This window comes from Syngnathoides biaculeatus, chromosome 2, assembly GCF_019802595.1.
Source record: "Syngnathoides biaculeatus isolate LvHL_M chromosome 2, ASM1980259v1, whole genome shotgun sequence".
In the NCBI taxonomy this organism is placed as follows: domain Eukaryota; kingdom Metazoa; phylum Chordata; class Actinopteri; order Syngnathiformes; family Syngnathidae; genus Syngnathoides; species Syngnathoides biaculeatus.
The window spans coordinates 2,093,165-2,107,043 of record NC_084641.1 but is presented as its reverse complement, the minus strand read 5'-3'; the positions used below and the strand labels follow the sequence as shown (position 1 = coordinate 2,107,043).

Below are 13,879 nucleotides of genomic sequence, written 5' to 3'. Positions count from 1 at the left end.
GGGTAGGTTGTCCAAGGACCAACTGATTGAACAATAAATGATATTTAGAGGATATGGCCTGCTTTGTTGTGATGTGAATGAATACAGATAATATTCCAATTCACCGTTTATATCCGTTAGATTTTATGTTTACAGCGTGAATTCCATTATATATATATAGTGAGAAAAGCTTCTTTAATTCGTGATTATGTAGTGACAACATTTTGAAAAAGATTGCACTCGTACCATGTGGGACTCTCAATTGAATGACCATGTGCCTGCGGACGGTGTGACGTTACATTACATCCTCTAGATGTCACCAAATGTTTGCCCAAAAATATTCTGTCTTTGGTTATGCCAAGCTAATGCAGGACAAGCGTCACCAATTTCGTCTTTGTTTGACGTGTAACAAGAGTGACAGCAAGATTCAAGTGAAAATGCAAGCTAAGAAATGAAAAATAAAGAAAGATTCATCAGCATGTGAGGGAGAGGTTCTTTATGATGGCCTGAAAAGATCAATAATCATGTCCATCCATCCATTTTCTTTGCTGCTTATCCTCACGAGGATCGCAGGAGTGGTGGAGCCTATCCCAGCTGTCATCATGCAGGAAGCGGCATACACCCTGAACTGGTTGCCAGCCAATCACAGGGCACATGGAGAGAATCACACCAATTTAGAGTGTCCAATTAATGTTTTTTAGGATGTGGGAGGAGACCCGAGTGCCAGGAGAAAACACACGCAGGCACGGGCAGAACATGCAAACTCCACACAGGCGGAGCCGGTATTAAACCCCGGTCTCCAGAACTGTGAGGCCAACACTCTACAGCTGCGCCATTGTGGCGCCGTGTTGTGTTTAATTTATGAAATTTCAAAGTGAGGTTGTTTGTCGTGCTGAAAGCTGCCGATTGTGGACTTTGTGGCCCTGGCCTGAGCAGAGGCAGATAGTCCTGCCTGTTTTATATGTAAAGCTGCCAGTCACAAAGAAGAGGCCCGCAGGGTTCTACATGCACACAACTCCTTTGTTGGTACCAAACTGCAACGGGGAGGCACTAAATAAGCTGCTTTGCATGCTGGGAGCTCAGCCTGAAAGGAGGGGTTGTTGGGTTTAACCTCTGCAGGAATCTCCTCGTCATACTTTGTTTTTTACGTTTCAATATCAAAATATATATATTGACAATCCCTTCACTCTCTTACGCTCACAGATTTTCCTGTTATTCTGCCAATCACTGATTTGTGTAAGATTCGGGAAGGCAACTTTTAATTTGACCTTGCAGTCAAGACAATCACAGATTCAAAGTTCCCCGTTCCCTATCAGTACAACCAGAACGAAGGGGCCTAATTTTAGCCCTTGGGCATGTTATTATTGCAAACAAGGCACTAATCAACAAGGCAGCGCAGCCTGTGGGCCAGCGACGAATCTGAATTTTGGGGGTGGATCGCGCTGTTCTACATATGCACAGCCAGGAATATAAATATTCTTGTAGGCTTTGAAGCAGAAAGTTTTGAATTAAACACTTGACAAGTTTCACATCTGAAAGAACAAGATTCAAGTGGAAGGCAAGAGAAGCAGAAAAAAAAATAATGAGGGGAAAGGAAAAGTTTTTTCCGGGAAAATGTTGAATATGAAAAAGAAGGAGATTCTTTGGGCAAATCCTGTGTCCAGAATGAGGAGCGCTTGGAATAATGCAAAAGAGTCTCAACATTGTCTGCTTATCGCACCAAATAAAACACTTCTTTCCTGCGGCTTTCAGCCAGTTGAACCTTTCATTTCACACAATTTGGTTTGGTTTTACTCTCATTTATTTATTGATTTTTTTTTAAACAGCAAAACACAGTTCTGTTGCCTTGCAAAAACATACATGTTTGCCATTTTCTTTCCATTGAGCTCTTCCACTGTGACTGGATTAAAAGATTTCCTGTAGAGACAGTCGGGAAGGCAAGTAGACTGTTAGTAAACGCATCAGGCGTGTGACTCTAATTAACCGTGAATCAGTTAAAGTAAAAGTATTTGTGCAATTCTTCCGAGGGCTCAAATAGATGCCCCTCAAATATCAAAACACTGGATGCGTTGGCCTCACAGTTCTGAGGTCCCGGGTTCAATCACCTGTGTGGAAATTGCATGTTCTCCCCGTGCCTGCATAGGTTTCTTCCCACGTCCCCAAAACATGCAACATTAATTGGAGACGCTAAATTTGTGAGTGCGGCTGGCAACCAGTTCACTGTGTACCCCGCCTCCTCCCCCCTAACAGCTGGGATAGGCTCCAGGACTCCCTGTGACCCTCATGAGGATAAGCGGTGAAGAAAATTGATGGATAGGTGGATGGATGAATGAACAGGAAAAAAGTGCTACTGCAAAAAAAAGCATTTTTTTCCTTCCAAGGTGAAAGGGCATGTGCTTGCGCACCACTCGTTGCTTTCTGTGAACGCGTGCTTGAAAAATTATCCGTGTGCTCTTTGAAAGCAATTTGGAGTCTTCAGTATTTTGAAACCTTCTCATGGAGGCTCTGCTCATGATCTTTTTTTTTTTTTTTTTTTTTTTTAAATCTTCTGCATATATTCCAGTCATGCAATGGGTTGTTGGTCATCAAACTTAATTTCCATCTGTTTAGTTATTTTTTTCCTTAGGGTGCCTCAACTCAATTTGTCTGCTGTGCACATAAAGTATACATGCACATAGTGCGAGCTGGATCAAGCCATAAGGCAACCAAGCAGTATAAAATGTGTTTGTAATTGTGTGTGTGTGTGTGTGTGTTGTGTGTGTGTGTGCGGGCTTTTTAATAATAATAATGAAAAAAAAAACATTAATCATGGTAGGAGAGGGGCTCCATATCAAATTCTGCTTTGGGTCCCATTAAGGTTTGGTTTGGCCCAGCATTGCATGTGTAATCATGTGCAGACGGAGCTGGATGTAGTATGGGGTCGTTCTGTCAAAACAACTTTTGTTATCAATGACTTGAAGCTTTTGGGTTTCAATCTCACCTACGACAGCGACATCTGCTGGACACTTTAATCATGACACCTCTTCTGGCACAATGCCCCGTTCTGTTGAAATTTTGCAATATAAGTATTCATTTTAGGAAACTCTTTTGTTTGTTATTATATTGAATGTATGATTAGTATTTTTTTTTGCGTGATGACAAAATACAGTTTACAAAAATGTTGTTTCATTGACATTCTTGACTGGTAAGTTGATAAAATTGAAGTCCACTATTCGTTGCAGAGTTTCGTATGAAGACAAAATACGGCATTCATTCATATATTTTTTGTGTGCATCATTGTTAAATCTAGAGAAAGCGGAATGTTTGCTCACCACGATTAATAACTGAAAATGGCAACTAGTTGTCGATTTCTTCTTAACTCAGGTCATGATGACCTTGAGCGAAGCCCTGCTCAGAAGGTGTGGCATTGTTTGCTAACCTTTTCCCCTTTGAGATCTATCGTTGCATATCTCTGTGTCTACAATCCGATTCTCTGGGTTGTGCAAGAAAACAAACAAAAAAAAAACCAAACAAACAAACAAACAAATAAAAATAAATAAATAAATGAAAATATTGTACATAGAGTGGAGTGAAAATTAAATGTCACCTGGGGATTATAATTTTACAGTAAACTACATCTGTGCTGCTCAGTTCTCTCTCTTTGTGGATCATGACTAACCTTTTTGGAATTTGGAATGGCATATATTTAAAGTCGTTTAACAACAGGATTTGGACAATTGCATCGTTCATGTTTGCGTTTCCATCTTCTTTGTCATCACTTGATGTTTTCCAACATGTCTTGTGTTTTACAGACTTTTTCTAAAATTTCATTTTACTTTACCTACTGCTTTCTTTGCCTACAAGCCCTTTTTATTTCACAAATGATAGTAAAATATCTCAAGCTGTCGAATACTTGACTGAGCAGGTCTTACTCGATTCATTCATTAGTTGTCAGGTAGATTATGTAAAGTAGTTACATTTTTATCTATATTTATATAGCATATGGTTGATTCAAAATGAGCACACCAAATATTGCACATTTCTAAATCTGTTCTATATCAAATGGGCCATGTCATGCAGTAAATTCAACTATATCAAATGAGTTTCACAGCTAATAAACATTTTCCGTTTTGTTCAATAGCTTATCAGAAAATAATTCACGAGAGATCTGCTGCCTTACTTTATGTACAACAAAATATGAATGATATTTAGTACTGTGGGGTTTAAATTCAAGTTGTAATGTTATCAGAAGCAGCGACGTCAGGGAAGGCAGAACATTTCGCGCATCATGGAGAGTAAAAATAATTCTAAAAATAATCATAAACTAAAACTGTTTACAATTTGAATTCTCTGGCCTTTGATTTATAGATTCTCTTATTGAATGCAAAAAACGGTTGAATTACTGAATTTGAACATCTCATATTCCGATTGTCCAAATATGAAGGGGCTGCCCGCCTCAACTTCAATTGTGCGATCCCTCCATTCATTTTATTTGCCGCTTATCCTCACAAGGGTCGTGGGGAGTGCTGGAGCCTATCCCAGCTGTCAACAGGCCGGAGGTTATACACCCTGAACTGGTTGCCAGGCAATCACAGGGCCCATAGAGATAAACAGCCACATGTACAATCACATCTAGGTGCCATTTAGTGTCCAATTAATGTTGCATGTTTTTGGGATGTGGGAGTAAACCAGAGTGCCCGGAAAAAAATCCACACAGGCACGAGGAGAACGTGCAAACTCCACACATGCGGGGCCAGGATCGAACCCTGGTACTCAGAACTGTGAGGTCAATGCTTTACCAGCTGATCCCCCATTTCACCTGATTTTGCAAGCCGTCACTAAAAAGCTAAAAAAAAAAAAAAAAGCACTGCACATGAGCACCACACATTGGTGAAATGCTGATACTACAATCGAGGGGCGATTGGCAAAAACACATTTACTTCTTCAGTATGTTTTCAGATGCCAATACGCACTCAGATTTTCATTAGTCAAGGTCATGTATTTAATATTTGTGTTTTGCTAGTCTCATAAAACCGCAGATAAAAGCAAGAGTTGAGGCAAAGACATGCAATTGATGAGGCACTGAGAATTTCAGGGCAGAAATGTCAGAAAAACTGATCCCTTGCAAATTTTTCTTCAGTTTAAAATAGCTATTGTTTTAGTCTTAATTTATGTGCTTAAAAACACATAAAAGTACTTCCTTTATTGTGATCTTGTGCAATGGCATGGCTCTTTTGAAGTTAAAGTAGGTGCAGTCATTAACAAGTCTTACTCGAACTTACTAATTAAAATGGCTTAAAATCTTACATTTGAATGGAGGACTCGTGCCCATAATTTGCTCCTGGAAGCCCGTTGAAGCTGCCAATTGTTGGGCACTGCGCTTTAGGCAACCCTTGCTTTTTTTTTCTTGGGTGAAACGAACATCAGTTGGGATTTGCCCCCCCACCCTTTTAATCAAACTTGTCAGCCTGCAGGTGTCCTCTGCTGAGACACATTGGCTTGCAAACCAGCACCGTGTAAACATTATGACTCTTGTTTAAATGATCAAGTGTTTCACCAGCGTGGCTTTAACCCCAAACACAAATGTGGAAGATGAGAAGATTTAGATGTTATAACAGTTACATTTCTACTTGCCGTTATATCCTGGACACTAAAATCTCCTTAGCAGCTGGTGGTAGGTTGTTTAAAAACTCCTTGATGAACTCTGCTGATAAAAATAGTAGGAAACATGGTCTATTCTATTTTTTTGATTGTATAATCACGGATTCATTCGTTTGGGAGGTCATATTCAATGCTACCGATTTTGATGAGCGCTTCTTTATTACAGTTTCAGTTCATCCCATAGATGAGGTTGAGGTAAAGAGGAGATCTTCTTCTATAGCAAACTCATCTCGCCAAGTAACTCTGGCCTTTTTTAAATGTGCACAAAAAAAAAAAAAAAGTGGTAGCACTGTGGAGCAGTTGTAAAGCATTGGCCTCACAGTTCTGAGGAGTTGGGTTCATTCTCGGCCCCACCTGTGTGGAATTTGCATGGTCTTCCTGTGGCAGCGTGGGTTTTCTCCGGGCACTCTGGTTTCTTCCCACATCCCCAAAAACATGCAACATTAATTGCTCTAATTTGCCCCCAGGTGCGATTGTGAGTGCGACTGTTGCGTGATTGGCTGGCAACCAGTTCAGGGTGTACCCTGCCTCCTGCCCATTGACAGCTTGGACAGGCTCCAGCACTCTCCGCGACCCTTATGGGGATAAGCGGCTAAGAAAATGGATGAATGTGTGTATGTATAAATACAGCAAGATGATCGAGGACCCAATACGCACCATTAGCATTGCATCATCTCCTCGAGTAGTGGCTTGGGTGAAAGGAAAATTAAGGCACCACCGTGTGGGTACTGAAGTGACAACAATAGATTATTTTCAACCACGTGACTACATCCGGGGCACCTGGCCATGTTGGATGGGTTCACTCTCATGAGGCGCTGTTCACTGAAATGCTTTTGCATATAGACCAAAGTTGCACAAATGTTCGTACGACGCAAAGTGACGCTTGATGGCTAAAAATACTTTTGAAAGTTATCGGTGCTCATTCGATGTTGTTTCAAGAAACCGTTGGGACAAAAAGTGTGCTTTGATTGACAATATTGACCCGTATGCCTTGGAGAAACACAAATGGAGCACACAATTGTGGGCGTCGGTAACCTATCCAGACATCATTCAGTATCACCTCTTCTCGACAAGCACTTATACCGTGGACCAACTAAAGAATTGGAGGCATACAACCAATTCATCAATAGGTGGGTTCGTCATGTGGCGGTATCCATTGTAAGGAACCGGTCTCCCCACACTGCTAAGGTTAGTGATTTAAACATGTACCACGTGATTATAGTCAGCGTTGTATTAAATTATGTTGATTATACCAACAAAAGAGGTGTAGAATATTATTTTAATTTTTGTTACTGAGAGGGAGAGAGAGAAAGGTTTTACCGGGACAAGTCCCAAGTGGAGCCCGCACCTTTTTCTCCACTTCTTACATTTTTAACTCAACTCACGAAACAGCTAGCGGTGCGGTCACTCTTTTTTTTTTTTTTTAAATGAAGCAGAAAATACAGATTTTGGAGATATGCATTGCATTCACAAACGAGTATTGTGCTTGGCTGCTACATCAGCTCAGCTAATACGAGACAGCCACAGTTGTTGCCGTTTGGTAGCTAAATGCTCCGTTTTCTCGCACACACAGCTCACAGCTGGCAGTCGAAAGAAAGACGCTTTACAACGCCCACTTTTGTTTGAGCAACCGATAACATAGCAGTGCGCCCCCATTCATACGCCTTCCCGAAATGATTCCTGTTTAGTTACGCGTGTTTACGCGAATTCACCAAACCAAGATGGCGCCTGCGTTCTAAATTGGAAAAAACACAATCTGTAGTGGACCAAATTGTTTAATAGAGTTTTCAATTGCTTTTAGGGGTGCTAAGACACTAAAACTTGTCCTTCAGCTCCCCTAAGATAGTTGTAGCGCCACCACTGCTATGCAGCGAACATTATTCAACGTTGCTGATCCCGTCACATAGCTTTGCCAGAATATTTGCAGCTCCAAGAGAAATGTGAGCTGCCACACGGGATGCATCGCCAGAAGGGCTTTCGTCACCTTTCACCTGCAGCCAGATGCTCGCACACGTTGCCAGTGCTATGTTGCTTTTTTGGGGGAGACAGAAATGACATGTCATCAGGCATCCACCAAAAAGCTGGACAATGCCAAACTCCTGCTTGCCATTCACCACTCCTTTTGTATGCACACCCCTTCTCTCTCCATCAGCACTTTGGCAGTAATCTGCTTCAGTGAACTGGCCATATAGTGCATGACTTGATGTGACATGAAAGCTAAAGGACATCTATTAAAGCCCTGTAATAAAGCCTGCCTGTGTGTGTGTGCGTGTGTGCGTGTGTGTGTGCGTGTGTGTGTGTGTGCGTGTGAGAGAGAGAGAGAGGAGAGAGAGAGAGAGAGAGAGGTGTGTGTGTGTGGTGTGTGTGTGTGTGGAGGGATATGAGTGTGTGCTTGGGTCAGAACTATGCCGTAATTCAACAACAGCATCCTCTGTAGCCAATTCTCAGATGCAGAGAGAGAGAGAGAGAGAGAGAGAGCGAGAGAGAGAGAAGAGAGAGAGAGAGAGAGAGAGAGAGAGAGAGAGAGAGAGAGAGAGAGAGAGAGAGAGAGAGAGGTATTTTTTTTCTTTTTCCGGTAGCTGCCACCTGAACCTCCACTCCAGTTGTGTGTCTTGTTTCTGAGATCTGTGCACGCTGTGGACTTTTCCCATCCGAGTCGTGTGCGCCGGAACCGGTTAGTGTTTGTGCCACAACTGTCGCCGCACTTTCGACAAGTCACGCAGCGTTTGCAGCTCCCCACTCGCCCGGCATATTGTCCACCATGCGTCTGTCAGCCAGACAGCTCGGGTGATTTTCCTTTTTCTTCCCCTTTTTCTCTTTTTGAATTCTCTGGAGGAGGGCACATTTCCCGAGCGGCTGCGTAAAACCAACAAGCACTGCGCGTCAGAGGCGAGCAAAGATGCAGGTTGAAGGGGGCAAGGTCCGTGCGTGGAGTGCGTGTCTTTTATTACTTTCCTCAACTCTGAGTTTTAGCCTAACTGAGGTTGGAGGCTCCCACCAAAGCATCCCTCCGTCCGTGTGAGTACATGCAATTAAGATAAAGTTTACGATTTCTATCCATTCACTTGATCTCTTTGTGATTCTTCCTTGTCGCTGTTAGTGAAGTTATTAACATGATTCCATCCTTGTATAGTTATTCATAAGGTATTTGAACCTACAGAGTGAAGCTCTGGGCTTCAGCATTTGGCGGGGAGATGAAGTCAATCTCTGCAAAGTACTCAGGCTCCCAGCTGCTGCAGAAGGTTAGTTGACTTCATCTTAATTGGCACTTAATTCAATTCAGTTCACCCCCACCGGCATGATTGCAGGTATACCTGCACAATAACTAACTTTGGTTGCATTGTTTGGTTACATGAGTGGGCTAAATGAGAAGCAGGACCCCCATCAGTGTTTTACAGTGCAGGTGAAAACTGTACATATGTTGCTTTTCGACACTTAAGGGAAGGAGAGCTGGGATGACTACTGAATGCAAAATGATTTGAAAGCATATTTTGAAAAAATGACTTGTTCCCTTTTAAAACATTACTGAGTTCAGCCACTCACATAGATGAATTCACACAACACAAAACTATGTGAGGACATCCAGTTGCCATGGATTAAAAAAAAAACACAAAATGTACTGCATTTAGAATTATTGAACACTGATTTTTGTGCTACTAAACCACTGCTAATTGAATATGATCCTCCAAATTGTCAGAAAATGGATGAATGCACGGTGAACAGGCAAAGCGGCATGTGTTCCAACACATACAGTATTTATGTTGAGTGTTGCTGTCGAAAGGGCCATATTGTGCAGTACTGTACTTTGTTCCAGGACTTAGTACTTGTGCACATGTGTTCAGTGATGCAATGAGATTTGTTACTGAAACATGTTCATTTCTGATCATCTAACTTTAAACATGCTCAGATAAAAACGTTGTACGTTGACATGTGAGCATGCAACTAGGCTTGTGTTTCTTTCAAGGTATTTGATGTAACCTTGACGCCTGACTTTCAAAGGTGACTTTTGTGCTTGCTGTTCGAACAAGAGTTTCGATCGGTCTTCCTCTGCATCGTGCCATTTTCAGATTTTAGAGTGGTGAAATAAATTCCCCAATGAAGAGTGGGGGAGTCAATGAAAGAAGGATAACTGTTGAACACATACAGGTGGGGGCCAGGGGTTATGTTTACTGTCGGTCAGGGTTGTTCGTCAAGCTCCACTGTGGCGGGTTGATGCGGTTCATGTGTGTGAACATGACCACACAGCGCATATTCACATGCATCACCATCACATGTATCCACTGTATGGCTGCAAGCGTGGATTTCATCAGCCGCTGATAAGGCTGAGTCAGGGTGTTATCTTTTTGACGGCACAAAAACTGTTCACCCTTCTCATCTTTTTGCCGCCTCCAAAGAGGAGATAACCCTCCTCACAACGCGACGACCTCCTTATAAAATGCAAATGAGGGCCACAGGGTTAACTGAGCAAAGGGGAGACTGCAGACCTTGTTGCTGGAAAAGTGTACTTTATAACAGCAACTGGGGATGTTTCACCTGATTGCTTACACATAAGAAGAAAGTGCATCTCACCTTTCCCACTGAATGGCAATGACACTGGTTTTGCCATTACATAAACAGATGAAGAGCAACAACATCGTCTCATGTCTTTCATACACGTGAACAAAATTATCGGCAAGCTACCCTTTTGTTACAACTCAAAACTTTCACACCAAGTACCACAAAAAAAAAAAAGAATAACTTGGTTCTGGAACTACCACCTTCATGATTTAAATGTGTATTTGTAATTGTAAGCCACTGTAACATTATGAACAGTTTGAGAATCAACATCAATTCTACATTTGATATATAAAAAAACTACTTAAGTGATGATTCAGTTTCAAGGTATTGTGAATTAAAATTAAATACAGCTGAACTTCGGATGACTGGAATATATCCCACGTGATTGCCAGTAACGAGGCACTCTAAAGTGGCCTGAAGCATTGGGCCAGATGCTGAATGTCAAATCTGACTTAAGAATTTTTTTTTCTTCTCTCTTCACACCTCCATGCTTCTCTGTGTGATGTGTGCACACTTAAGGCCAACAACGAGGCGCTCTGATGTGGCGACGCCAGTGGACTATGGGAAGAAAAGATGCATTTTCGGGGAGTAGGCATACATAATTGTTCGTGGAGGGGGAGACGGAACTTATATTGAACTCTAAACTGTCTCATGCCCACCCGTTTATGGAAACACACCCAAATCAGGCAAAGGAATATATTGAAAAAGTTTATAAAGCTTTATCTCTACAGTTTAGTATTACATTGTTTTCAGCCTTTGCATGTTTTCAGCATGCAGAAACAGCGCATTATCCCGTCCAAGCCAGTTGTGGTTTTTGGGAGATTCATAAATATCCTGTGAGCTCACTCTGCATTACATATTTTGACTGAAATATCTTTGAATCCCAAAACCACTGTCTCCCCTTTCACCCGATGTCCTGATTTGTCCTCCAGCTCCAATTCCTGAATCTATCCCACAGCTCTCATTTCAAGGTTATATCTATCAGGGAAAATTGTGTGTGTGTGTCCCTGAACAAGAAAACACTGATCATTAACTTTTTTTTTTAACACTGCACATTGTGTGTCACAGTCAAACTGCACATTGCAGTCTTTTGAAACATTAAACATCGCCAAATGATTGTCACAATGAGCTCTGTGTATTTTACCCTCTTTTCTGCTATTTTGCTGAAGTCTTTAATTTCATGTATCATTGAACAAGTTGTCTGTCGTCTCGCCTGCTTGTGTTTGTGGGTTTGTGCTTGTATGTGTGTGTTCATGTGCACAGTATGGCGGCTGCACTGGTTTTCAGCTCACTGACATAATAGCTTCCTGGAGTCAAAATAGTGGGAATTTTTTTACAGAGCAATAATTTCAAGCCCTCTAGTGATGAAAGGTATAGTACACATTACCACACTAATAACCTTCAAGTTTTTTTTTTTATGGTGGAGGAATTCTGGTGGCTGAATACATTCAAGATGGATATAAGTATTGGTGCATAACTTTGGCAGAAGAGCCTCTAAATTTTGGACATTATAAAAGGATAATAATAATCATAAAGAGATTGAATTTAGTTGATGAAAAGGCTACATATTTGCATCACATGTTTTTGCACGCCACTTGGATTAAAATGTCTTCCTTTCGGATTGTTTCTGTTGATTTGAATGCTCTTAATATATACAATATGTGCATTATAAGTCTGTGTATATAAGAGTTTGCATATCGACATCAAGCATGCTCAACCCGTGATCATCACAATGCCGTTCTCACACACTCGGGAGAGCGTAACAGAGCAAAAGGGAAGGGGACGATAAGAAGGTGTAATGATGTGTGACAGCTATGCGGGAATCCATTTGCCTCAATGCTGAAGAAGAGAATGCACGTATGGCTTGGTGTACTGTGCATATTTTGCTTTCTGATGTCATCCTACTTAGCTGTTGTTCAGCTTTGCTGTGTGATCCACCGAGATGTCTCCTGACAAAATGGCCAAAAGAGGGTTGCTCCCTCCAGAACAAGCAGGAGTCGTCGCTCAGTGAGATGAGAACATGAAAGCTCTAATACTGCATGTCAGTGATAGAAAAGTGAAGATGATACTCAAATAAAATTGAGCAGGAGGTACTCGTAATACAGGTTTTAACTTTACCTACTTTAACTTTATAGCAGCCATATCTTTGGTTCACACTCAGGAAAAGCAATGCAAAAAAAAGAATGGATGTCACACTTTATACACACACACACACACACACACACACACACCACACACACACACACACACACACACACACACACATATATATATATATATATATATATATATATATATATATATATACACGGCACAATCAGCTGGGAACTGTTCGCCTCACAGTTCTGAGGACCCAGGTTCAATCCCAGCCCTCCCTGTGTGGAGTTTGTTCTCCCTGTTCCTGTGGGGGTTTTCTCCGGGCACACATCCTACATCCCAAAAACGTGTACCATTAATTAGACACACTAAATTGCCCCTAGATGCAATTGTGAGTGCGACTGTTGTCTGGCTCTATGTATCCTGCGGTTGGCTGGAAACCAGTTCAGGGTGTACCCTGCCTCCTGCCCGATGACAGCTGGGATAGGCTTCAGCGCTCCACCCTTGTGAGGATAACCGGCTAAGAAAATGGATGGATGTATATATATAAACCACACAATTAAGTAACGGGAAAAAGTAGTGGAGGGTATACTCAGAAGTGAGTATTTGTGAGCAATAGTTTTTTTCATACCTAGAAAGAGTACCACAGATGCATTATTTGCCTTAAGGATGTTAATGGAAAGGTACAGAGTAGGTCCAAAGAAGCTACATAGTGTTTTCGTGGATCTAGGGAAAGCCTATGACAGAGTACCAAGAGAGGAACTGTGGTACTGCATGTGGAAGTCTGGTGTGGCAGAGAAGTATGTTAGAATAGTACAGGACATGTAGGAGGGCAGAAGAACAGTGGTCGTAGGTGTGACAGAAGAATTTATGGTGGAGGTGGGACTGCATCAGGGATCAGCTCTGAGCCCCTTCTGGTTTGCACTGGTAATGGATAGGCTGACAGAAGAGGTTTGACTGGAGTCCCCTTGTACCGTGATGTTCGCAGATGACATTGTGATATGCAGTGAAAGCACGGATGAGGTGGATGAGCAATTAGAAAGATGGAGGGATGTACTGGATATGAGAAGAATGAAGATTAGCCAAAGTATAACAGAATATATGTTCGCAAATGTGAGAGGTGGAGGGGGAAGAGTGAGGCTCCAAGGAGAAGCGATAGTGAATGACTTCAAATAGCTGGGGTGAACAATCCAGAGTAATGATGAGGACGTGAAGAAACATCCAAATAGGTTGGAACAGCTGGGTAAGGTGTCTGGTGTTTTATGTGACAGAAGATTTTCTGCCAGGATGAAGGGCAAAGTTTATAAGACTGTGTTGAAGACAGCCATGATGTACAGATTAGACATGGTAGCACTGAAGAGACAACAGGAAGCTGAGCTGGAGGTTGCGGAAATGAAGATGTTGAGCTCCTGGAAGAGAGAAGGTTCGATAGGATTTGGAGATAATGGTCGAGAGAGTGGACTTTGATGGTTTGGACATGTCCAGAGCTGAGAGAGTGAGTATATTGGTAGAAGGGTGATGAGGATAAAGCTGCTAGGCAAAAGAGTGAGAGGAAGACCAAAGAGAAGGTTGCTGGATGTTGTGAGCTAAACAGCATTTCAATCAA

The 13,879-nt window shown here is 41.9% G+C and overlaps 1 protein-coding gene across 2 annotated transcripts in view; it reads left to right on the top strand.

Moving 5' to 3' along the window:
• The first annotated feature begins 8,305 nt into the window (after positions 1-8,305).
• The window catches only part of cacna2d3a (calcium channel, voltage-dependent, alpha 2/delta subunit 3a), a 101,390-nt gene continuing 95,816 nt past the window's right edge, over positions 8,306-13,879 (top strand). For both annotated transcript variants that reach the window (XM_061812428.1, XM_061812419.1), the window contains exons 1-2: positions 8,306-8,637; positions 8,780-8,861. In XM_061812428.1, coding sequence (XP_061668412.1) covers positions 8,519-8,637; positions 8,780-8,861 — 201 coding nt within the window. In that variant the 5' untranslated portion in view covers positions 8,306-8,518. The remainder of the gene's footprint in view (positions 8,638-8,779; positions 8,862-13,879) is intronic.